The 27,378-nt window shown below is 45.3% G+C and overlaps 1 protein-coding gene across 4 annotated transcripts in view; it reads left to right on the top strand.

The window, feature by feature from the left end:
* The window catches only part of LOC134927346 (protein adenylyltransferase SelO-like), a 215,337-nt gene that overhangs the window by 73,502 nt on the left and 114,457 nt on the right, over nucleotides 1-27,378 (top strand). For all 4 annotated transcript variants that reach the window (XR_010177618.1, XM_063921657.1, XM_063921658.1 and 1 more), the window contains 3 exons: nucleotides 17,684-17,748; nucleotides 20,155-20,211; nucleotides 23,138-23,236. Coding sequence is in view for 3 of the 4 variants with exons in the window: in XM_063921657.1 (XP_063777727.1) it covers nucleotides 17,684-17,748; nucleotides 20,155-20,211; nucleotides 23,138-23,236 (221 nt within the window). In the remaining variant the exon portion in view is untranslated. The remainder of the gene's footprint in view (nucleotides 1-17,683; nucleotides 17,749-20,154; nucleotides 20,212-23,137; nucleotides 23,237-27,378) is intronic.

Genomic DNA, 27,378 nt, shown 5'->3' with positions numbered 1-27,378 from the left:
AGCTGTTCGAGCGTCTCCGACACTCTGAGAATACTTAACACTATAAGAAATACACAAATGCCGGGCTTAGGGTCTAACGCCTTATATGAATGTTATACTTGCAAAAGAATAATACAATACAAGTCATACACTACCAATATAACATAGACTAACTAACCAGATAACTACACAGGAAATACAATACAATACAAGTATGTTTTAAGGGAAAATGAGAGAAAGAGGAGAAGAGAGAGAGAGAGAGAGAGAGAGAGATATGGCCCACAATACCAATAAAGACAATATGATTGCGGAGAAAACTTACGCACAAGGGGAACGATCGCATGCGCCTCTGGATATCCAGCTCCCGATTATCAGCAATGAGAACCGTTGAAGAGTGAGAGCTGGATATGATCGGCTTGTCTATTTATGCCCCACACACAATGCAATTCAATGGTCCCTACAATCTCATTGTTCATTGGACACAGGAATTCGTCTTCGCATTATAACAAAAGGTTATAGGTTGATTCATACAGGTGGGCTGTGACTATTTCCAACTGCCCAGGTGGGTGGGAAACTAGGTTTCCCGCCGCATGGATAAGTAAGTGCAAATAATAGTAAAAGTACATAAACTTCTTATGTCCATAACTATTCGCACGAGCGATTAATCTGCTTCAAACCAACACCGGAATATTGCTAATTAAATACTCTTCCGATGGATACTAAACACCACTGTATGACCCATGTCTGACCCTTCGTATCAAACAAAGAGGGATCTTTTTGTCCATGAACATGCTATATTAACTAAACTTTCAGATTCTATCAAAGGGACCATAATCTACAAAATACATTATATGGTTAAAATATGTTATGAACGAGTCGCCCGCCAGACGCACATAAACTTTACCGTAAATGCGCACACTGTGCGCCCGCGGGTGCACGCAACAGCGAGTATGCGCACGCACGGCAGGGCTCATGAACGTGCAACAGGCACTCGCATGAGGTGCAAATATGGCAGTGTGTATAGTGATATTTTTCTGACTTTGACAGTCCACCCTTTGGCAGTCAACAATAACTGCCACTTCCTAAAACATTTCAAAACGAGAAAAATATATGTCAAATGTAAATACATTTCTATGATTGGGTAAGGGAGGAGAGGAGAAGGTAGGAAAAGGGTATGACCTATTGAGATAGCAGAAGCATGTGTGTATGAATCCATGTTTGGGGGGGTCATGTATCATCGTGCCGTACGTGTTTTAAATCAAGCTTCGAGGTATTGCGAAGTATACATTTGAATTCCTTCTTATCCCGTGATACGGGTCTGTGGATGGGCTGTCAAACTTTACCGAGCTCTTTTCGGCTGTGGTTGTAACAAAATGGGGGAGCACATTTTAGTTGATGATACATGAATGGGGGAAAATGTGATTGCTGATATTTGTGCGGGTATTCCCTATCGACTATGTGTGTAATTACCTGAAGGTTGTAGAGATGAAGATAAGACACAATTATGGTAAATGCAGTGGTATTCTATGTCAGGTTAATGAACATTTGTCGGTTGAAGTCTTGTTCGGTGTCTGTTGAATGCAGTCTTCTTTGGGCTTTTGCCAAAAGGTGTGGGCAAAAAGCTTTGTCAATGTCCATAGACTTACAAAAGTGTTGGGCTAGCGTAAATTTAAAATTTCTAGGGAAACTGGGGGTCTATGGCATAGTTCATCAAATATCTGTGTATAAGGTTGTCAAAACTTCTTCTTTAATCCATCAGTTGTCTGTATACAGGGTCATCAAATTCCTCGTCAAAAAGTGGGTCTTTTTACCTTGGAAAAACCGGAAAAACAGGTGAAAGAAACGGACCGTATAATCGCATTTTCATCACATCATTGTTTCTACAGTTGGGTCATAAATCAAATCCATTGGAATTACAATTTCCTCACTCCTTAGACTCATTACCCTGGTACTACGTTTGCACTTCATTAAAGCCTGACCGCATCTAAATATCAAGCCAATCGTTATGACAACACCTAAGATACATAGGAGAAACTTCCCTACATCCATTATGACTCCTTGAGCCCATTCTCTTAAACCAGAGAACCAATTTCGCGGGTTCAACCATGACACCCAACCAGTCAGCTCATTACCCACAGCAGCAAGGGTGAGATTGTGTCTCCTGCGAAATTCCCACTTTAATTGGAGAATGTCATCCATCTTTTGGTCTATGACCTCGACCGGATCCTCGGTACTATTCGTTATATATGTGCAGCATTTCACGCCGTACTGCGTTGCCAGTGTGACACAATATCCACCTGTTACTGCTGTGAGATAATTAAGAACCATTCTATGCTGAACCAGTTCTGTTTTATAAGCTTGAAGCTCTCTTCCAGTATACCTAAAAGTGTCATCATACATTTCTGTGATATTGTCTAACAAATTTGCAAGCGCAGATATGTATTTATAATTCAACACTCCTCTGGCGGTGCGAGTGATGTCTAACGCGAGTAGAACCTGAATCCCGGTGGATTCATGGATCATGTCAGAGGCCGGATGCTCTGTTCTTTCTATCAGGTGCCGTTTAACTACGTGCTCGTAATGAGTATGAGTATAAGGAGCTTGGGCACCACGGTGTATATCTTTTATTTTGGCATGTGATACAGTCATTACTTCAGGCAGTACTTTTCCAATATAACACAATCCTTCAGAGTTTGGGGCAAGCCACTTATACGCCTTCCTCCCGCATATGAAATAGGCATCATCGGGGAGAACATATGGGACGGAGTAGGACATAACCATATTACACATCTTCCATGTGAAATCTCCTAACCCTAATTCTCCCATCTGTCTGGTACACGTATCAGTTTGTACGATATGTGCACAGTATCCTGGTGATACCTCTCCAACTCTCGTAATCCTACTTCCTAGGGTATACCTATATCGGAAAGATTTTTCTCTACTGGCTATGTGGTGTATAAGCTCTGTATCTGTCGGCATTCTATCTGCTCTATATGAAAAGGTCATGGTTTGGTTACTCCATGACACTTCCCAATTTCCCGGCTTTCGGGGATTGGAAATGTTAAAACATATTAGGGATCTATCCACATGATATTGGTGGAGCTTCAAACTAGGAGGACTGGAGATATTAAACCTCCTGTCCACCGGTCTCCCACCCTTTAGCTCAAGTACCTCCCCTACCGTTAAAGGAAATGGTACTAGTCCTGATTTGCTATGACCTTGAGGTACTTGAGAGCATACCCAACAATCTGTTTGATTTAACACACTACCCACTAAGGAGTGATAGTCACTCAAGGGGTGCCGGTCCATTTGGATATTAAAACTGGATTGGCATTTCTTGATGCACCCATCCTCAACTACATTGTCACAGAGCCTACAGATACAGTTTTCTTCAGCTAACAATCCTTCACAATGTTTACAAATAACATGGCTGCTAGATCGTTTCCGGTACTCGCCTTTGCTTGGTGGTTGTGTTGCTATTGGAAATTTACACCTTCGTCTCAGTCATCAGAACCTTTCTGGATCCTTTCTCGACCTCCATGGTACTCTCGCCGGAACAGACTGCTCGGGTCAACATCATGGTCAACAGGAAAATCCGTATCACAGTCTCTTGGGGCAAGTCCATCTTACAGGAGGAGAAAAGGAGAAATTTGTAATGGGGGTACAGAAAAACAGTTTGAGGGGGAGAGAAGCTTGTTTCGATAATTAGTTCTCTAGTCTTGTTGTTCTTCTTGTTCTGCTGTCATCTCAAAGGTGCTGTCTCTCAGTCTTCCAAACGAACATTCCGGTGATGCAATATTCCTTCCAAATCAGCGATCTTTCTGTAAGGGGCAAAAATCTTGCATTACCCTTTGTCTAACTGATGTGTGACATACCATCTTTAAAACATGAAAACATGAGTGAGAAGAGAGAAAACAAAAAAAAACAAAAGAGAGAGAACAATTCATATATATATATATATATATAACATAACACATCAATAAACAACAACAGGGGAAAAAAAAACATTTTTCAAACATTTTAAAACATTATCAGATCATCAGGCTGTCATATCTACATGTCCAATGGTTTCCTTGCGCAGTCCCTCCCCCCAGCACCTCCATACTCCACCCTCTGTATCTGGCCAGGATACATTGATGCGGATAGGTCATGCTGGGGTTTGGTAGACTTCTGCAAAGACCAAGCAGACATGCAATGTTTGAGTCCTACCAATAATCGTCAGAGATGGGGAGAGAAAAAGAAACATTCCACAGATACATTTACAACGTTTCACCCGGTCATTCCTGTGTCTTCAGGGAATGACCTCCCAATTTGTTAACAATAGCCTCAGGCTTACCATCAGTCCTAATGATCACCTTTCCTGACTACATATCATGAGTATGGGCCAAAATTCTTCCTATATGATCCCTGATTATATTTTGGTGTGTCATAACTTTTGCTCATTTTCATGTCTAGGGGGTCTGACTTTATGTGGGCTGTTGCAGTTGCTGGCATAATGCCCTTCTCTTTTACAAAGATAACAAACCCTGGGTTTCCTCCGAGTGTCAATGACCTGAGGTCTTGGTCGATTTGATGCCTCCTCAAACGCTCGGATGCTCATCACCATCAACCGTTTTCCCTGTACTTCCCTGATTCCTTGGATACCATGATTATGTCGTTGTCTAGGGGGCTGATGTGACTTCTGTCTACTTCCTGATCTACAATCTCTTGCAAAATGACCTTCCTTCTGGCAATTGTAACAGACTTCCACATTTGAATTTCTCGCAGGGGTTTGGGGCTTATGCTGGAGTGGTCTTGTGGTTAGGGCCTGTATACTTGCGGCCATTAACTTATCTCTTTGTGACTCCCTGTGTCTGGTGATATTTCGATCATGATCAATAGCGGCCTCTCTTAATGCGGCCACCGAGATATTTCTCCAGTTTGGGTTGGTGGTCTGTACCCTTGTTCTCAATACCTCCTTTAAACCATTCATTAATACCTTAACCGCTATTTCTCTATGCTGTGCGCATGTTTTGATGTCTGTGATCCCAGTGTTCCCAGCCATTACTTGCAGTGCTCGATTGAAATAATTGGAAATACTTTCCCTTTCGTTTTGTCTTATGGAGAAAATTTCATTCCACTTGACAACGGCAGGGAAATATACTTCCAACTGTCGGTTAATCTGATTAATACATTCCTGATTGTGTTCCTCCGTTTGAGGTACCTCCGTGTCTAATTTACAATCAGCAATAAATTTCGCAGGGTCAACACTGGAGGGCAAACATGCCCTCAGCACTGTCCGCCAATCTTTGTTGGTGGGTTCTGTTGAGTTTCCTAGTTCTTTAATGAACCTTTGACATGCGACTAGATTTTTTCTAGGATCAGGAAATTCAGACATAATTGATCTCAATTCGGTCCGGGACCAGGGAGAGCGCATTGCACTGTCCTGGACGGGAATGGTTCCCTGATCGTCAGTCTTCCCATTGGGGACTGTGATCACCCTGACAGGACTAAACTCAATTACATCACCTTGTTTTGGTCTTTCAGTATGGGGTACATTTGTTTGTGCGTGATATAAAACATTGTACGTACCTGTGGACACGACCTCACCTGACCCTCTGTTAGGGGGTTTGATTATTGCCTTTACCGATTTGGTCGCGTCCACCTGGATGTCTTGTGTGATGGCTGCTGGAAGAGGTGCCGACATCGTGCTGCGCTCACTTTCTTGTTTGTATTCCTGAGGGAAGTTTGACATGGGGTGCGACTTGCACGGGTTAATAGTTGTACATTTAACAGTATTACAATTATCATTGTTATGTTTATTACACTTATTCTTATCATCTATAATACAGTTGCTAAGTGCGTTTTTATTGTTCAACATTGTGCCTTTCTCCGCAACCATAATCCTCTCCATTGCCATATCTCTCCTCCCAAGATGAGAGTCAGATATGTCAGTTAACTCTCTTTGCATTTCACTTTCCTGTTGCCATAATTTTAAACAATCATAATGTTTGATCCGTCTCTTTGCTGGTTTAATAAGACCTATCCTTCTCCTTAGATTTTGTAACACTTCTGGGCTAAAGCTGCCTACTCTTGGGAACTTCTCCCCGTCATGTACCGTCATTCTCTCCCATTCATCACATAAAACCTCTGTGTGTGAACCGTATTTTTCACACATTACATACCTTGCCGACTCGATTGGTCGGTTTACTAAATTAACCCGAACCGAGGTTGATCGCCCCCTACCTGAACAACTGGCCCCCATAACTTGCAGGTGTTGCTTTTCTTCAGCGAACCCTTACAAAAACCAAGATGTCCGGGGCAGGCCGGCGGCGAAGTTTACCGAGTACTCCACTCACTCCTCGCCCACGTTGGCCAGTACTGCAATCACTGTATCCAGAGCTGTTGTACCCAACCTAGGGCCCCTGTGAACCTTTATTTACTGGGGCGTGTTTCCCAGCAAGTATCGGTTGTTGGATAGTTCCTGAGTGACCAGCGAACCTCCCTTTAGAAAATAAAAAAAAATTACACAAATCACGTCAGAATGTACAAATAGTGTTTATGACCCGTTTTGTACACAAATGGTACTGGTCAGATTAACTAATGCACACAATTACGTGCGGTACAATCAGTCTGCACATAAGCAACTAATCTTATGTGCAGAGCGACCAGTGGAATCGAAAATTGCGGCTGCGAATTCCTTCAGCATGAGCTTTAATGGCCTATATGGGTTCTGCACCAACCCCTGGGTTGTGCTCTTTTCTCTATTTATAGCGGACTTCCTTGTCTGCTGTACCTGGACCTCCTGGTCTGTTCTGGACCTCCTGGTCTGTGCTACAGTATGACCTCCTGGTCTGCTATACTCTAATGCTCAGATTTTTATGTTTAACAAGGGATGCCTCCCTAGCCACCATGCACGTCACTTACATGTATGTACCCTGCGAGAACTCGACTTCTTGTGGTTCAACCTCAAAAAATTGTATAAACTTATATATGCAAACACTCACTCACCACATGTACACTTTTGTTTCTATTTCTATTTCTGCGCAGAAATTTTCTTTCCTTTAGACCAGATGTGTTGTAACTTTGGAGAAGGATCTGTTAGTCTAAATTTCGGACACTAAAATAGATTTGCGCTATTTATCGCGTTGCCACCTTTTCGCCTGTTACAATAACACTAGCGTGTGATTTGAGTTACGTGGGCGTACCCGGACGCTCCGTTGCGTAATATACGCTGCGTGCATCGGCCTTTGAGTTGCGTACACGAGTCTCACCCTTTGTTAGAGACACGTGTACACAAAGCAAATATCCACCGTAACACAATTTTACACGTTTATCAATGTAGATGATCCTCGATCATCTACCGAGCACCACACCGATCTCTCCTTGTATCTTTAGGTAGAGCTGCGTGTGTGCTTTGCAATTTACACCTTAATGTATTACTTTTACTCTTTAACTATGAAATAGCGGCAAATCTCTCTTAGCACGTTTATCAATTATAAAATGGCAAACAGAAGAGTGATATATGAAAATACACGAAAATGAAAAGAAATGCAGATATGTGCGTGCGTGCGTACGCAAGACAGAAATAAACAGTTTTAAAAGACACTAGCGTGTTGTTCTTACCTCCGGTTCCGGATTCCCTCAGCACCCTTTACTAAGCGAAGCAGACGCTTATCCAGACAGCACTACGAGGAATATGACCTCCCGCCCTTTGCTGATGGATAATGTCTGCTGAAATTACCTAGTGCAGATATGTGAAGGACGGACGAGCCGCCAATTGATAAAGCTAAATATTTATCTTACTTAAAACCCTTTAAGAGGCCTAAGAACACTGTACGCTATTGACGTCTGGAGTACCGTAAGGGTACGCACGTTGCGTAACAATCGCTTAGCCGTAGTCGAGACACTCAAGCGTTACGTTCGCTCACGGCCAAGAGATCACAGGCAGGTCCGCTATAGGCTGCCGACTAACGCTATGGTTCGCTATAGCGTAGCGGACGCTCGGGACCACGAGGAGATCACCAGCGGCGCAGACGCTCACAATGTTAAACCTTTACATGTAAACCATGAACAATGTATTATACAGAAAAACCTTAGTGTAATGGTGGGGTGTAGATGCAACACAATGTAACCTTATTAACTTAAAGCTGTTCGAGCGTCTCCGACACTCTGAGAATACTTAACACTATAAGAAATACACAAATGCCGGGCTTAGGGTCTAACGCAGGCATTCCCAACCACGGTCCTCGAGGCACACCAACAGTGCACGTTTTAATGATATCCAGGCTTCAGCACAGGTGACTAAATTAGTAACTCAGTTATTTTGATTTAACCATCTGTGCTGCAGCCTGGATATCACTAAAACCTGCACTGTTGGTGTCCCTTGAGGACCGTGGTTGGGAATGCCTGGTCTAACGCCTTATATGAATGTTATACTTGCAAAAGAATAATACAATACAAGTCATACACTACCAATATAACATAGACTAACTAACCAGATAACTACACAGGAAATACAATACAATACAAGTATGTTTTAAGGGAAAATGAGAGAAAGAGGAGAAGAGAGAGAGAGAGAGAGAGAGAGAGATATGGCCCACAATACCAATAAAGACAATATGATTGCGGAGAAAACTTACGCACAAGGGGAACGATCGCATGCGCCTCTGGATATCCAGCTCCCGATTATCAGCAATGAGAACCGTTGAAGAGTGAGAGCTGGATATGATCGGCTTGTCTATTTATGCCCCACACACAATGCAATTCAATGGTCCCTACAATCTCATTGTTCATTGGACACAGGAATTCGTCTTCGCATTATAACAAAAGGTTATAGGTTGATTCATACAGGTGGGCTGTGACTATTTCCAACTGCTCAGGTGGGTGGGAAACTAGGTTTCCCGCCGCATGGATAAGTAAGTGCAAATAATAGTAAAAGTACATAAACTTCTTATGTCCATAACTATTCGCACGAGCGATTAATCTGCTTCAAACCAACACCGGAATATTGCTAATTAAATACTCTTCCGATAGATACTAAACACCACTGTATGACCCATGTCTGACCCTTCGTATCAAACAAAGAGGGATCTTTTTGTCCATGAACATGCTATATTAACTAAACTTTCAGATTCTATCAAAGGGACCATAATCTACAAAATACATTATATGGTTAAAATATGTTACGAACGAGTCGCCCGCCAGACGCACATAAACTTTACCGTAAATGCGCACACTGTGCGCCCGCGGGTGCACGCAACAGCGAGTATGCGCACGCACGGCAGGGCTCATGAACGTGCAACAGGCACTCGCATGAGGTGCAAATATGGCAGTGTGTATAGTGATATTTTTCTGACTTTGACACCATGGTTAAAGGGGGCGTGGTCAGGCCCCTTTTCCTATACTTTCAATGGAAGTTTGGAGAGCCACAAATCGGCACAGACCATAAAAAAAAGGGAATGGACCTGCCAAAAAGGTACAGTTGGAGGGTATGCTAGTATATAGGCATCTCTTTCTTCCCTGATGCACTTTGTGTAGTGGCCGTTCCCCCTTTTTGATCTGATGTTACACTCTATTATATAAATACATAATGATGCTAAACATGTTTTGTCTATGGGTTGTATGAAATATCTGTTGAATATATCTTTGTGGCTTGTCTGTGTGAATGCGTATGCTACCATATATCGCTGTACACCCTGCGTGTATGCGCACGCATGGAGACCCATCTGTTTGGAGTTTGTATGTGGTGTGTATGTAATATTTTTGACTTCGACAGGTGCTGCAGTTCCTGCAATCGGATTGGTTCAAACCTCTACAGGAGGTTGAGGTCAAGTTTCTTACTTGGAAGGCTGTCACACTGTTGGCATCGGCATCTGCTAGGCGTGTGTCAGTATTGGGGGCATTGTCCTACAGAGCCCCTACTTGATTTTCCATGAGGATAGGGCTGAGCTTAGAACGCGTCAGCTATTTCTTCCAAAGGTCTTGTCAGCTTTTCATATCAACCAACCTATTGTGGTGCCAGTGGCTACTGACTAATGTCCTTGGATGTTGTGAGGGCTTTGATGATTTACGTGAAGAGAACATCTCGTCACAGCAAGTCGGACGCTTTGTTTGTCCTTTATGCTCCCAACAAGGTTGGGTGTCCTGCTTCTAAGCAGACGATTTCTCGCTGGCTTAGGTTCGCTATCCAGTGTGCGTATTCTACGGCAGGCTTACCATATCCAAATTCTGTTAAGGCCCATTCTACCTGTAAAGCCCACTCTCCGGCTGCCCAGGGTGTCTTGGCTTTGCAGTTTTGCCAGGCAGCTACTTGGTCAGTTTGCTAGGTTCTACAAGTTCGATACTTTGGCCTCTGAGAACCAAAAGTTTGGTCAATCTTTTCTGCAGGAGTCTCCGCGCTCTCCCTCCCGTACTGGGAGCTTTGGTACATCCCAATGGTACTAAATGGACCCCAGCATCCTCTAGTACGTAAGAGAAAATAAGAATTTACTCACCGGTAATTCTATTTCTCGTAGTCCGTAGTGGATGCTGGGAACTCCGTAAGGACCATGGGTAATAGATGGGCTCCGCAGGAGACTGGGCACTCTAAAAGAAAGATTAGGTACTATCTGGTGTGCACTGGCTCCTCCCTCTATGCCCCTCCTCCAGACCTCAGTTAGGGAAACTGTGCCCGGAAGAGCTGACACAACAAGGAAAGGATTTGGAATCCAGGGTAAGACTCATACCAGCCACACCAATCACACTGTTCAACTTGTGATAACCATACCCAGTTAACAGTATGAACAACAACTGAGCCTCATGTAACTGATGGCTCATAACAATAACCCTTTAGTTAAGTAATAACTATATACATGTATTGCAGAGAGTCCGCACTTGGGACGGGCGCCCAGCATCCACTACGGACTACAAGAAATAGAATTACCGGTGAGTAAATTCTTATTTTCTCTGACGTCCTAGTGGATGCTGGGAACTCCGTAAGGACCATGGGGATTATACCAAAGCTCCCAAACGGGCGGGAGAGTGCGGATGACTCTGCAGCACCGCATGAGCAAACTCAAGGTCCTCCTCAGCCAGGGTATCAAACTTGTAGAACTTAGCAAACTTGTTTGACCCCGACCAAGTAGCAGCTCGGCAAAGCTGTAATGCCGAGACCCCTCGGGCAGCCGCCCAAGAAGAGCCCACCTTCCTTGTGGAATGGGCTTTTACTGATTTTGGACGCGGAAATCCAGCCGCAGAGTGAACCCGCTGAATCGTGCTATAGATCCAGCGAGCAATAGTCTGCTTCGAAGCAGGAGCACCAACCTTGTTGGCTGCATACAGAATAAACAGCGAGTCAGACTTTCTGACTCCCGCCGTTCTGGAAACATAAATTTTCAAAACCCGGACTACGTCCAGCAACTTGGAATCCTCCAAGTCCCTAGTAGCCGCAGGCACCACAATAGGCTGGTTCAAATGAAACGATGATACCACCCTAGGGAGAAATTGGGGACGAGTCCTCAATTCTGCCCTGTCCATATGGAAGATCAGATAAGGGCTTTTACACGACCCAGCCGAAGCTAAGGCTAATAGCATGACCACTTTCCACGTGAGATATTTTAGCTCCACGGTCTTAAGTGGCTCAAACCAGTGGAATTTCAGGAAATCCAACACAACGTTAAGATCCCAAGGTGCCACCGGTGGCACAAAAAGGAGGCTGAATATGCAGCACCCCCGGAACAACGTCTGAACTTCAGGCAGTGAAGCCAGTTCTTTTTGAGAGAAAATGGATAGGGCCGAAATCTTGACCTTTATGGATCCAAATTTTAGGCCCATAGTCACTCCTGACTGTAGGAAGTGCAGGAATCGACCCCGCTGGAATTCCTCTGTAGGGCCTTCCCGGCCTCACACCAAGCAACCTATTTTCGCTATATACAGTGAAAAAGTCTTGCTGTCACGTCTTTCCTAGCCTTTATCAGCGTAGGAATAACTGCATCCGGAATGCCCTTTTCCGCTATGATCCGGCGTTCAACCGCCATGCCGTCAAATGCAGCCGCGGTAAGTCTCGGAACAGACAGGGCCCCTGTTGCAACATGTCCTGTCTGAGAGGCAGAAGCCCTAAGTCCTCTGAGAGCATTTCTTGCAGCTCCGTGTACCGAGTCCTTCTTGGCCCATTCGGAGCAAAGAATATTGTTCTCACTCCTCCTTTTATTACAATTCTCAGCCCTTGGGTATGAGAGGAAGAGGAGGGAATACATAGACCGACTGGAACACCCACGGTGTTACTAGTGCGACCACAGCTATCACCTGAGGGTCCCTTGACCCGGCTTAAAACCTTTTTTAGCTTTTTATTGAGGTGGGACGCCATCTAGTCCACCTGAGGCAGTTCCCATCAATTTGCAAACTGCGTGAAGACTTCCTGATGAAGTCCCACTTTCCCGGGTGGAGGTCGTGCCTGCTGAGGAAGTCTGCTTCCCAGTTGTCCACTCCCGGAATGAACACTGCTGACAGTGCGCTTACTTGATTCTCCGCCCAGCGAAGAATTCTGGTGGCTTCTACCCTCGCCACCCTGCTCCTTGTGCCGCCTTGGCGGTTTACATGAACCCCTGCGGTCTGACTGGATCAGAACCGGTTGGTCGCGAAGCAGGATCTCCGCTTGACTTTAGGCGTTATGTATGGCCCAAAGTTCCAGGATATTGATGTGAAGGCAAGTCTGTTGATTTGACCACAGACCTTGGAAATGTCTTCCCTGTGTAACTGCCCCCCACCCTCGGAGGCTTGCATCCGTGGTCACCAGGATCCAGTCCTGAATGCCGAATCTGCGGCCCTCGAGAAGGTGAGCACTCTGCAGCCACCACAGGAGAGACACCCTGGCCCTGGGGGATAGGGTGATTAACCGATGCATCTGAAGAGGTGATCCGGACCACTTGTCCAGTAAGTCCCATTGGAAGGTCCTCGCATGGAACCTGCCTAAGGGGATGGCCTCGTATGATGCCACCATCCTTCCCAGGACTCGAGTGCAGTGATGCACTGACACCTGTTTTGGTTTTAATAGATTCCTGACCAGTGTCATGAGCTCCTGAGCTCTCTCTATCGGGAGTTAAACCCTTTTCTGGTCTGTGTCCAGGATCGTGCCTAGGAGAGGCAGATGAGCTGTAGGAACCAACTGCGACTTTGGAATATATAGAATCCAGCCGCGTTGCCGTTACACTTCCAGAGAAAGTGATACGCTGTTCAGCAACTGCTCTCTTGATCTCGCTTGTATGAGGAGATCGTCCAAGTACGTGATAATAGTGACACCTTGCTTCCGCAGGAGCACAATCATATCCGCCATTACCTTGGTTATGACAATCCCGTACCGCAATTCTGAGGTACGCCTAATGAGGTGGATAAATGGGGACATGAAGGTATGCATCCCTTATGACCCGATTCACGATAAAGTCTCCCTCTTTTTAGGCTTGCCCTGACCGCTCTTAGCGATTCCATCTTGAACTTGAACCTTCTCAGGTATATGTTCAGGGATTTTTAATTCAATATGGGTCTGACCGAACCGTCTGGTTTCGGGATTACTACATGGTCGAATAATAACACCTTCTTGTTGAAGGAAGGGACCCTTGACCACCACCTGTTAAAGATTCAATTTGTGAATTGCAGTTAACACTGGCTCCCCCTCTTGGGGGGAAGCCCGCAGGGCCGTCGGTGAGGGGGCATCTTCTCACAGTCCAGCTTGTATCCCTGAGACACAATATCTATTACCCAGGGACCTAACAGGGAGTGAACCCACTTGTGGCTGAACTTACGAAGGCGTGTCCCCACCGGGCCTAGCTCCGCCTGTGGAGCCCCAGCGGCATAGGTGGATTTTGTAGGAGCCGGGGAGGACTTCTGTTCCTGGGAACTAGCTGTGTTGATCCCGGCTCTGACAAGAAAGGGCGCACCTCAGACTTTCTTGTTTCTTTATTCGAAAGGCTGCATTTAATAATGTCGTGCTTTCTTAGGCTGTGCAGGAATATAAGGCAAACTAGCAGAATTACCAGCTATAGCTGTGGAGACCAGGCCAGAGAACCCTTCTCCACACAATCCTCAGCCTTCCATATGCCTCTTAAGTCGGCATCATCTGTCCAATGCATATTCTACAGGACACGTCAAGCAGAGATCGACATAGCTTTGACTCTAGGACCCAGTATACTCATGTCTCTTTGGGCATGCTTTATAACTATATATCTATCACTTAAGACAGCATCTTTAATATATTTACTAGGGTCTCAATCTCTGCTGATAAGGTACCTGTCCACGCTGCCACAGCGCTATAAACCCATGCCGACACAATCGCTGGTCTGGGTAGTATACTAGAATGTGCACGCTATCTGCAGGATCCCTGAGAATAGCAAGTGCTACCGTCTGTGCAAACAGGACACCCTAGGGGAAGATTCTCAACACATCCTGGCCCTAGTGGGGAAAGGATACAGCCTGAGAATTCTCTTGTGGGAAGCTGCCGTCTCTTGTCTGGAGATTCCCGCTCTTTTTCCTCATGAGAGGAGGGAAATTTACCTCAGCATTCTTCCCCTTAAACATGTGTACTCTCGTGTCAGGGACAGATGAGTCATCAGTGATATGCAAATCATCTTTTATTTCAATATCATATATTGAATACCTTCTAGCCATCTTGGCTGTAACTTTGCATTATCGTAGTCGACAGTGGAGTTAAACTCCGTGTCGATACCAGTGTTTGTTATTTTGGATAGTGAGCATTGTGAGACTCTGAAGGTCTATGTGACATAGGGACAGACATGGGTAGATTTCCTGTCTGTTCCCTAACCATTTGTGCAATAAATTCACCTTAGCACTTACACATATCCAAACAGGTGTCGGCGTTGTCGACGGAGACACCCTCTCACATACATATCCGCTCTATCACCTCCTTAGAGGAGCCTTTTACCTCAGACATGTCGACACACGCGTACCGACACACCACACACACAGGGGATGCTCTATTTGAAGACAGTTCCCCCACAAGGCCCTTTGGAGAGACAGAGAGAGAGTATGCCAGCACACACCCCAGCGCTGTATAACCCAGGGATTACACTACAACTCAGTGTTTACCCAGTAGCTGCTGTATATACCATTTTTGCGCCTACATTTATGTGCCCCCCCCCCCCCCTCTCTTTTCACCCTTTGTGTACCAGGATACTGCAGGGGAGAGCCTGGGGAGCGTCCTTCCAGCGGAGCTGTGAAGAGAAAATGGCGCTGGTGTGCTGAGGAAGAAGGCCCCGCCCCCTCAGCGGCGGGCTTCTGTCCTGTTTCTGACTAAAAATGGCGGGGGTTTTACACATATACAGTCACAGACTGTATTATGTGTATTTTTATGTCAAAGGTATTTTTATTGCTGCCCAGGGCGCCCCCCCCCCCCCCCCCCAGCGCCCTGCACCCTACAGTGACCAGAGTGTGTGGTGTGCTGTGGGAGCAATGGCGCACAGCTGCTGTGCTGTGTTGCTACCTTAATGAAGACAGGAGTCTTCTGCCGCCGATTTCATCGCTTCTCTTCTGTCTTCTGGCTCTGCAAGGGGGACGGCGGCGCGGCTCCGGGAACGGACGATCGAGGTCAAGCCCTGTGTTCGAACCCTCTGGAGCTAATGGTGTCCAGTAGTCTAAGAAGCACAAGCTAGCTGCAAGCAGGTAGGTTTGCTTCTCTCCCCTCAGTCCCACGTAGCAGTGAGTCTGTTGCCAGCAGATCTCACTGAAAATAAAAAACCTAACAAATACTTTATTTTCTAGCAAGCTCAGGAGAGCCCACTAGGAGCACCCAGCTCTGGCCGGGCACAGATTCTAACTGAGGTCTGGAGGAGGGGCATAGAGGGAGGAGCCAGTGCACACCAGATAGTACCTAATCTTTCTTTTAGAGTGCCCAGTCTCCTGCGGAGCCCGTCTATTCCCCATGGTCCTTACGGAGTTCCCAGCATCCACTAGGACGTCAGAGAAAATAGGATTTTAATTACCTACTGGTAAATCCTTTTCTCGTAGTCCGTAGAGGATGCTGGGCGCCTGCCTAGCGCTTCGTTTCCTGCATTGCTACTTGGTTCAGTATTGTTGGTTCAGCTGTTGCTGTTCCTCTTTCATGCATGGTTTCTTCAGGTTGCATGCTGATTGGCATGGTTTCTTCCTGTTTCATGCTAGATAACATGTTTTCTTCGTGTTGCATGATGGTTGGCATGATTTCTTCATGTTTCATCCTGGTTAGCATGATTTCTTTATGTTGCCTGCTGGTCAGCATAGTTTCTTCTTGTTCCCTGCTGGTTAGCATGGTTTCTTCATGTTTCATGCGGTTTTGCATGTTTTGTTCATGTTGCATGCTGGTTGGCATGGTTTCTCCATGTTGCATGCTAATCAGCATGAATTTTCCAACTCGGTGTGAGCTGGTGTGATTATCGCCACTATCTGTGTATTTCCTTCTCTCGAAATATGTTCGTCTCCTCGGGCACAGTGTCTAGACCGAGTCTGGTAGGAGGGGCATAGAGGGAGGGGCCAGCCCACACTATTAAACTCTTAAAGTGCCAGTGGCTTCCAAAGGACCTGTCTATACCCCATGGTACTAAATGGACCCCAGCATCCTCTACGGACTACGAGAAAATAATTTACCGGTAGGTAATTAAAATCTTATTTTTACACTACAATTTAAATTTCAGTTTGAACACACCCCACCCAAATCTAATCTCTCTGCACATGTTACATCTGCCCCACCTGCAGTGCAGCATGGTGTTGCCTAATTGCTTGCTTTTTTGCTTTACTTACAATCATAAATCAGAACCTATGTATTTATATCTTTCAGGAAGCACTATTTTTCCTTTGACCTTTTTATATTTTTTGTAAGTAACATTTTTGTTGGGTTGGATGTAGGCGCTTATGGGTCGCCCTGTTTCCCAGGTTTTCCGAGGCTCTCTCCTTCTGGGGAGAAAGGGGCGATCCTGAGCCTTGTGGTGGAGGGAAGCCTCTTACTCCTAAGGGGCCTTTAGGCTTTGGGTGTTGAGAATTCAAGAGCTCTCCCTAGATCCTGCGAATGGTGACCCGAAAATTCCCTTTTTACCTCATTGGAGCCTTTTATCTCCATGGGGATGGAGAGAAACAGGGTCCTTCTCCTCTTGGAGAGGGTATCCGGTCTATACATCTACACTAAAAAGGTCTACAGTCAATAGGTCGACCACTAATGGTCGACACGCATTAGGCTGACAGGGTCAAAAGATCGACACATGGTTTTTAGGGATTTTTACAACTTTTGGTGCATTTACTATCCATGTCACAAACTATTACCTTTAGTAACCGAGCCCGAAGCGTGGCGAGCAAACACATTTCATAAAAATGACTGTCCATGTCACAAACGATCACCATTAGTGCACGAAGCGAGCCCGCATTTAAAAAATTTGGGTAAAAAATGTTTAAAAACACAAAACCACACCCACAATTTTTGTGTGTCGCCCTTTTGACCCTGTCGCCCTTTGACCTAATGACTATCTGTTTAAAGTCTATTTTCTGTATCAGGACCCTTGGAGAGGATCCAAAGACCTAAGCTCCGAGCACAGTTTTTGCTCTGTTTCAGTCTTTCTGTTACTGTAATGTTAAGCTATTGTTCTAATGTCTGGGCTACGAAACACTTGTGGCGCCCTATAAATAAAATGTCAGAATAATAATGATTATTGTATATAACAATGGTTGTTCTCCACATTAATCCGTTCACCTTCACTCTGTGTTTCATTAGTTTGGTGTTTGGGCTGGCCAGCTGGGGGACGGCAGAGCACATTTAATTTCCACGTATATTAACAGGTAATTTACAGACTTATCTCCAGTTTAATCAGTTTAGGTAAAAAAATCAAATACAGGTTGAGTATCCCTTATCCAAAATGCTTGGGATCAGAAGTATTTTGGATATCGGATTTTTCCGTATTTTGGAATAATTGCATACCATAATGAGATATCATGGTGATGGGACCTAAGTCTAAGCACAGAATGCATTTATGTTCCATATACACCTTATACACACAGCCTGAAGGCCATTTAATACAATATTTTAATAACTCTGTGTATTAAACAAAGTTTGTATACATTGAGCCATCAGAAAACAAAGGTTTCACTATCTCACTCTCACTCAAAAAATACCGTATTTCGGAATATTCCATATTTCGGAATATTTGGATATGGGATACTCAACCTGTAGTAGAAACAGTGTCATTTATAATCTTTATAAAATACTTTTTTTATTATAACACATTAGAGTTTATTTACATCATTGTGTGGCTTCATGCGGCTGTGTTTGTGTGCATACGGCCGTTTTTGCTAGAGGGGAGTCAGTCTGGAATTTCTTTTGCCGGCTAGGGGTCTGATTCCGAGTGGCAATGAATAGTGCTGTTCATGGACTTCAGTGTTTTATTTGCTGCTGCGCTCGCGTGAATCCCTCCTCATTCCCTTTATATTATTTAAAGACATCAATGAGCATTATCAGTCATATTAGGAGAAAAAATGGAAAAGTTGAGATGAACTAAGGAGTGGTCCTAAAGCAGTGATAGGGTGGGCTTTGTAGTGACGTGTTTAATCTTTCCTCCATATGTTCTTCACACCTCCCGACATCATGAATGTGCGTACAGGGGACATGGGCATGTAACAGACAGGGCCCGTCCGCACCAAGGAGGGGGCATGGTGATGCACCCAGGTGCATACCTTGCTAGGCTGCCCCATATCTTCCTAAAGTCCCCTTCATCTGTCCGCTGCTGCACACACCAGTGGTACATACCTTTCAGCCAGGGCAGTAGAGAGCCTGGCTGGGCCCAGGTACTTTCAGGGGGTGTGGCCTAATCACAGGAGGTGTGGCCATGCACCCTTAGAAAAAATACAGAAACATTTGCATTTTAAGCTCCTCCCTGGTTACACTGCAGCCCAGCACACAGCAGCATGCTGGTCTGAGGAGAAGGGCTGCTGCTTCCCGGGCAATTAATCCCCCCCCCCCCCCTACCCCTAGGCGCCACTGCTTTCAGCTACCAGGGCAATCAGGACTGTGCATCCAAATCATGGTGGTGGGACAGAATCCTCAAATTGTGGCTCTGCAGTACCGGGATTGCTACTAGGTATGGCACATCTACGATCAGCTCTGAATCACCCCCATAGTTTTGTGGAGCAGTATGTAAAGGCGTCGGTGAGGTGGATTGATTTTCAAGGGACAATACCAAGGACAGAGAGTGGACGCACACCTTGACACAAGTAACAATCCACATTTCCTGCAGTTCCTACACAAGCCCCACTGTCTGTGTTCTACCGTGTACTCAGATCTCACTTCTATAAAGATGGTTCATGGCAGAATATTGTGATTGTGGTCTTCAATCAACTGACCAGAACACAAACCATTCCCTCCTTATTAAGAGAAAGAATGTCTTCACGCTGGCTAACTGATCACCTGGAATACAGTTTCGGCTCAGCCGGGATACTTGTTATTCATACAGTTTGGATGTAAAGCATTACAGGAGTAAATTATTAACCTTTGCTAAAACAGAAGAAGCATCATTTAGCTCAAACTAGTTTGTATTTCACATGCTTACTTTATTATCAGACCTTTAAATTGTGGCTTATAAAAGAGTAAAAGTATAAAAGAATGATTTTTTTTTTCAGTTCACAATGCACAATGCTAAATTGGAGATCTCAGCACCATTTTATTCATCTCTATTTATTTCTAAGGCTAGAAACACACTGTAGCTACGTAGTGTATATAGGGGGTAATTCCGAGTTGATCGCAGCATCAAATTTGTTAGCAGTTGGGCAAAACCATGTGCACTGCAGGGGGGGGGGGGCAGATATAACATGTGCAGAGAGAGTTAGATTTGGGTGGGGTATGTTCAAACTGAAATCTAAATTGCAGTGTAAAAATAAAGTAGCCAGTATTTACCCTGCACAGAAACAAAATAATCCACCCAAATCTAACTCTCTCTGCAAATGTTATATCTGCCTCCCATGCAGTGCAAATGGTTTTACCCAACTGCTAACAAATTTGATGCTGCAATCAACTCGGAATTACCCCCCTAGTGTGTTTCTAGCCTTAGAAATAAATACAGATGAATAAAATGGTGCTGAGATCTCCAATTTAGCATTATGTATTTGTGCATGCATGGAATAGGAAAGCAAGATGGCTTAAACATCTTTCATTTGCTCCTCTTGATGCAATGCAAAATAATTCCTGTACTGTAGGTACGGAGAGCGATGGGAACTTCAGTTAAAAGGCTCTGGAAAAACACCATATTCAAGGTAATACCCAATGTTTTTTTATATTTTTTTAAATAAATAAAAAAAAAGCTGGGCTTTATTATGTTAAATCCCCTGTTCAGTAGAATTTTGATGTGTACGTAGTGAGTTCACTTTGTTGTGTTTAGAACTCTTCAAGTTATCACATACTTGTATGATGCGACTTATTGCGATAACATTGTGATATGAATAGCATTGAAGATCTTCATTATTGTCTTATGCCAGAATATCTATCTATCTATCTATCTATCTATCTATCTATCTATCTATCTATCTATCTATCTATCTATCTATCTATCTATCTATCTATCTATCTATCTATCTAATCAGTATGAAATACCTACAATCAAAATCCCGACAAGGTCAAAATACCGACATTTAAAATATCGACAAGGTTAAAATACCTACATTTAAAATGTCCGACAGGTCAAAAAGTAGACGGTATTTTGACCACTGGGATTTTGATTGTAGGTAAATTGACCGCATCCCGTCTGTCTGCCTGCCTGTCTGTCTGTCTGTCTGTCTGTCTTGTCTTTGTACAACATCATCAGCAGGGCCGTCTTTTCGTATGGGCTCAATGGGCACTTGCCCAAGGGCCCCAGGAGTATAAGGACCCTAGGCTGATAGCTGAGGCCCCTCTCTTTCCAGGGGTACCAGATTTTTGAAAATCGTCCCTGTGGAACCGAAGATATTCGATGTCAAAGCAGTGGTCCCCATCCAAGCCAGTTAATTGCTTTTCTCAGCCAGATATCTTGGGTTCTGTCTGACTTAGAGTTTTTCTGAGGGTATACTCCAAAATCTGGGACTCTCCTCTTTCAGTGGACACTGGCAGCTTGTCTCTACTATGCCCAGAACCAGAGATATCAGCCTTCCAGCAGCTGGTCCCTGCTCCAGCTCCACATGCCTGGTATGCTCTGGCTCCTGAACTCTGATGCCCAAGTCCCCAGTACCTTCTGAAAGGTGGGACTCTCTAGTTTTTTTTTATTCCATTCAAAGCTAATGGTGTGTACAAACGGTGAGATATTGTCTTACGTTTTTGACTATATAGTCAAAATCGTAAGAAAAGTTAGTGCAGATCGCAAGGTGAAAGTCACCTTGCGATCCCGATTTGATGCCGATGCGCCGTCCTGCGCGATCGACATCGCAAGAATAGATAGACTGTGCAGGCAAGTCAATTTTGACAATCTCTGTAGAAGAGATAGTCAAAATCGCACATAGGGGGTCATTCCGAGTTGATCGTAGCTGTGCTAAATTCAGCACAGCTACGATCATTCACACTGACATGCGGGGGGACGCCCAGCACAGGGCTAGTCCGCCCCGCATGTCAGTTCCGCCCCCCTCCCCGCAGAAGTGCAAAGGCATCGCACAGCGGCGATGTCTTTGCACTTCAAGAGTAGCTCCCGGCCAGCGCAGCTTTAGCGTGCTGGCCGGTAGCTACTCGTCGCTCCCCGGACCGCAGTGGCTGCGTGTGACATCACACAGCTGCTGCGGGCTACTCCCCGCACGGTCCGGCCACGCCTGCGTTGGCCGGACCGCGCCCACGAAACGATGGCCAAACGCCACCGTTTTGCCCCTCCCGCCCATCGACTGCCTCTGCCTGTCAATCAGGCAGAGGCGATCGTAGCGCAGCGACGGGCGGCCATGCGCCGGCGCACTGCGGTGCCGGCGCATGCGCAGTTCTGACCCGATCGCTATGCTGCGAAAAACTGCAGCGTGCGATCGGGTCAGAATGACCCCCATAGTCAGTGTCGCAAGCATATACTGAGTGTGCTTGCGATACTGACTATGTCCCGATCTAGCCCCTGTCGCATAGTGAGAATCGGGCATAGCCCGAATCTCACCGTGTGTATGGGCCTTAAGAAATCTATTTCCAGGAACTTGAGATATCTGCAGTCAAGCAAGTTGCCCTCCCACCAGATAATGATGAATATTAAGCCCATTCCACTATCCACCCCGGTATCCGTTCAGATGGTCGTCAATGTTAATATCGACACTCATTGGTCGACATGTGCAAATGGTCGACACATGAAAAGGTCGACATGCGTTTTTCACATTTTTCGAACTTTACGATCCATGTGGATTACGATTGGGAACGGTAACCTTGCCCGAAGCCATGCGAGGGGACACGGTGCACTAATTGGGGTTCCCCGTCACTTTACACAGAAAATGACACCAAAAAAAGTAAAAAAAACTCATGTTGACCTTTTCATGTTTCGACCTTTCATGTGTCGACCAATAGTGGTCGACCTAATGAGTGTCGACCTTAACATTGTCGACCATTCATTCCGGAACCATCCACCCCACCCAATGTATTAAACACCCCCTACCACCCTGGAAGTCATGTACCAGGGCTCCTTCAATCAGCACAATGCCCGCTTCTAGAGTTTAGTGTTCTCCCTCTCGCCCTATCAGCGCAGTAAAGGAGTAATTAGCAGAAATTATTGCTCCAGGTCCTACATGCTGAGCGGAAGATAGAACACCCGCCAGCGGGACATTAAAGCTGCCGCTGATAGCACCTACCACCCTTACCGCTAGAGGATGGGTAGGGGCCCCAGGGCATTGCTCTGCCCAGGGGCCTACACTGCTGTTAAGACGGCCCTGATCATCAGGTGGGTATAATATATCTAGCCTATCACTTGGGACTCCTGTACGAGAGCCAGTGACTACACTATGTATAACATAACTGTTTTTTTTCTATGGACACTCTGTGAGATTTTCTGAGGAGAATACCACATAGCTAGAAATGATTGGTGGTGAAAGGAGATTACAGTGTATAGTGTGGATTAAGAGCCCATCTAAGAGTGACTTATTACAAATTGGTGCCATTGGACCACAGGGCAGCAGTGATGTGTGGTTCTGCTGCTGTATCAGTAATGGGCACAGTTTCTCTTGAGCTGTGTAATAATTTCTGTTATGCTCGGGTCTGCAGGAATGGTGATGGAAGAGCCGTGCTCCGGTCCTCTGTAAGAGAGTTCCTGTGTAGTGAGGCCATGCATTACCTGGGGATTCCCACCAGCAGAGCTGCCAGGTACAGATTCAGTATATATAAATTATACATAGTTACATAGTTTATACATAGTTTGTTTGTTTTTTACAGTCAAAGTATTTTTGCTTATAATTTCTCTCCACATTAGACCATTGATTTTTTTTTTAATCAGTGTTAATTTGTTTTCCATTCACGGGTCATTTTTAAATTGGTAAATTAGTTATCTTCCTTATACAGGTTGAGTATCCCATATCCAAATATTCCGAAATACGGACTTTTTTGAGTGAGAGTGAGATAGTGAAACCTTTGTTTTTTGATGGCTCAATGTACACAAACTTTGTTTAATACACAAAGTTATTAAAAATATAGTATTAAATGACCTTCAGGCTGTGTGTATAAGGTGTATATGAAACATAAATGAATTGTGTGAATGTACACACACTTTGTTTAATGCACAAAGTTATAAAAAATATTGGCTAAAATGACCTTCAGGCTGTGTGTATAAGGTGTATATGAAACATAAATGTATTCTGTGCTTAGATTTAGGTCCCATCACCATGATATCTCATTATGGTATGCAATTATTCCAAAATACGGAAAAATCCCATATCCAAAATACCTCTGGTCCCAAGCATTTTGGATAAGGGAGACTCAACCTGTATGACATAGCTTAGGTGTATTCACTAAAGCATGCCTACACATAGGGGGTCATTCCGAGTTGATGGCTCGCTAGCAGTTTTTAGCAGCCGTGCATACGCATTGTCGTCGCCCACTGGGGAGTGTATGTTCGCTTTACAGAAATGTGAACGCTTATGCAGCAGAGCGCCTGCAAAATCTTTTAGTGCAAATAAAGACCAGCCCTGTAGTTATTCTTCGTGTGCGTTGATTCTAACGATGGAGGGACGGCTTTTGACGTCACACACCCGCCCAGCCACGCCTGCGTTTTTCCAATCACTCCCTGAAAACGGTCAGTTGCCACCCAGAAACGCCCACTTCATATCAATCTTCCTGCGTTCGGCCATGCGACAGGAATGTTTGTTAGACTCTGTGCAAACCCACAATGCTCATTGTACCTGTACGACGCGCTTGCGCATTGCGGTGCATGCGTAGAAATGCCAATTTTTAGCCTGATCGCTGCGCTGCAAACAACGGCAGCTAGCTATTAACTCGGAATGACCCCCATAGTACAGGAAATAATTTTCTAGGCTACACCAATATTCAGATGACTATGGCCCTCATTCCGAGTTGATCGCTCGCAAGGCGAATTTAGCAGAGTTGCTCACGCTAAGCCTACGCCTACTGGGAGTGTATCTTAGCTTCTTAAAATTGCGACCGATGTATTCGCAATATTGCGATTACAAACTACTTAGCAGTTTCAGAGTAGCTTCAGACTTACTCGGCATCTGCGATCAGTTCAGTGCTTGTCGTTCCTGGTTTGACGTCATAAACACACCCAGCGTTCGCCCAGACACTCCCCCGTTTCTCCGGCCACTCCTGTTTTTTTTCCGGAAACAGTAGCGTTTGTATCAACACGCCCCTAAAACGCCGTGTTTCCGCCCAGTAACACCCATTTCCTGTCAATCACACTACGATCGCCGGAGCGATGAAAAAGCCGTGAGTAAAAATACTATCTTCATTGTAAAATTACTTGGCGCAGTCGCAGTGCGATTATTGCGCATGCGTACTAAGCTGAATTTCACTGCGATGCGATGAAAAATACCGAGCGAACGACTCGGAATGAGGGCCTATGTACTAGTGACATTACAGAGATATGAGCTAGAAAATTAGACAATATGGGAGCAATTCAGTTACGTGCCCTCAGGCACTGCACATCTGTTCCTCATGCCGAAACATGATGTAAGATAGCATGTAACAAAATAGACCCCTGTGGCGGAACGTGATAGGGATGAGTTTATAAAGTGCTCATTAAAGCAGCATTTTTTTTAAAGAAAAGGCAGAATTAACCTGTTTTTGTCATTAAAATAGCGCCGCTTTAAGGGTTTGATCCAGAGCTGGACCCTGTAGCACAGCTGCTATGAATTTGTAGGCAGCAGCTGTGCTAAATTATGCCAAAGCCGCAGGAGGTGGGAGTTTTTTTACTGATCATGCAAATCATGTTATCTTATTGTATAGGACACCTCCCTTTTTAACACCAAAATCAGGTGTGCGAGATGTACCTATTTATGTTGCAGCAATTTTGGCCTTTTTGAGATATTGTGGATTTTTTTTCTCTTACGTCCTAGAGGATGCTGGGGACTCCGTAAGGACCATGGGGTATAGACGGGCTCCGCAGGAGACATGGGCACTATAAAGAACTTTAGAATGGGTGTGCACTGGCTCCTCCCTCTATGCCCCTCCTCCAGACCTCAGTTGGATCCTGTGCCCAGAGGAGACTGGGTGCATTGCAGGGGAGCTCTCCTAAGTTTCTCTGTAAAAAGAATTTTGTTAGGTTTTTTATTTTCTGGGAGCACTGCTGGCAACAGGCTCCCTGCGTCGTGGGACTGAGGAGAGAGAAGCAGACCTACTTAAGTGATAGGCTCTGCTTCTTAGGCTACTGGACACCATTAGCTCCAGAGGGATCGGAATGCAGGTCTCACCCTAGCCGTTCGTCCCAGAGCCGCGCCGCCGTCCTCCTTGCAGAGCCGGAAGATAGAAGCCGGGTGAGTATAAGAAGAAAGAAGACTTCAAAGGCGGCAGAAGACTTCTGATCTTCACTGAGGTAACGCTGCGCGCCTTTGCTCACACACACACACACACACACACACACACACACACACACACACACACACACACACACACACAATACAGGCACGGATGGGTGCAGGGCGCAGGGGGGGCGCCCTGGGCAGCAATAAACCTCTTGGCTGGCATTATTAATGGTATATAAGGCTGAGGCATTAATATATACGATCCCCCGCCAGTTTGTTGTATGTTTGAGCGGGACCAAAGCCCGCCGCTGAGGGGGCGGAGCTTGATTCCACAGCACTAACCAGCGCCATTTTCTCCACAGCACGCTGCTGAGAAGCTGGCTCCCCGGACTCTCCCCTGCTGAACACGGTGACAGAGGGCTTTAAAAGTGGGGGGGGGGGGGGCATATATTTGGCGCAGTCAGTGTATATTTAACATATATAAAAAAGCGCTGTATATCTGGGAATTGTGTTTCCAGGGTCATTTGGCGCTGGGTGTGTGCTGGCATACTCTCTTTCTGTCTCTCCAAAGGGCCTTATTGGGGAACTGTCTCCAGATTAGAGATTTCCCTGAGTGTGTGGGGGTGTCGGTACGTGTGTGTCGGCATGTCTGATGCGGAAGGCTCTTCTAGGGAGGAGGTGAAGCAAATGAGTGTGGTGTCTCCGTCGGCAACGCCGACACCTGATTGGTTGGATATGTGGAATGTTTTAAATGCAAATGTGAATTTATTACATAAAAGGTTGGACAAAGCGGAGTCCAGGGAAAATGCAGGGAGTCCATCCTTGCCTTTTACTATGTCACAAGGCCCTTCTGGGTCTCAGAAGCGCCCACTATCTCAAGTAGCAGACACTGATACGGACACGGATTCTGACTCCAGTGTCGACTACGATGATGCAAGGTTGCAGCCAAAGTTGGGAAAAAGTATTCATTATATGATTATTGCAATAAAAGATGTGTTGCATATCACGGATGACCCCTCTGTACCTGACACGAGGGTCCACATGTTTAAAGAAAAGAAACCTGAGGTTACTTTCCCCCCTTCCCATGAGTTAAATGAGTTGTTTGAAAGGGCTTGGTAAACTCCAGACAAGAAACTGCAGATTCCCAAAAGGATTCTTATGGCGTATCCTTTCCCGGCTAAGGACAGGATACGGTGGGAATCCTCCCCCAGGGTGGAAAAAGCGTTAACGCGCTTATCCAAAAAGGTGGCGCTGACGTCGCAAGATACCGCAGCCCTCAAGGATCCTGTTGATCGCAGGCAGGAGACTACCTTGAAGTCAATTTATACACATACTGGTACCGTGCTCAGACCGGCGATAGTGTCGGCTTGGGTTTGTAGCGCTGTAGCAGCGTGGACAGATACCTTGTCTGCTGACATTGATACCCTGGATAAGGATACCATTTTACTGACCTTGGGTCATATAAAGGATGCTGTCCTATATATGAGAGATGCTCAGAGAGACGTTGGCCTACTGGGTTCCAGAGCCAACGCCATG

Source organism: Pseudophryne corroboree, chromosome 5, assembly GCF_028390025.1.
Source record: "Pseudophryne corroboree isolate aPseCor3 chromosome 5, aPseCor3.hap2, whole genome shotgun sequence".
Classification (NCBI taxonomy): domain Eukaryota; kingdom Metazoa; phylum Chordata; class Amphibia; order Anura; family Myobatrachidae; genus Pseudophryne; species Pseudophryne corroboree.
The sequence above is the reverse complement of the archived record's forward strand: the minus strand, read 5'-3'. Positions and strand labels throughout refer to the sequence as shown.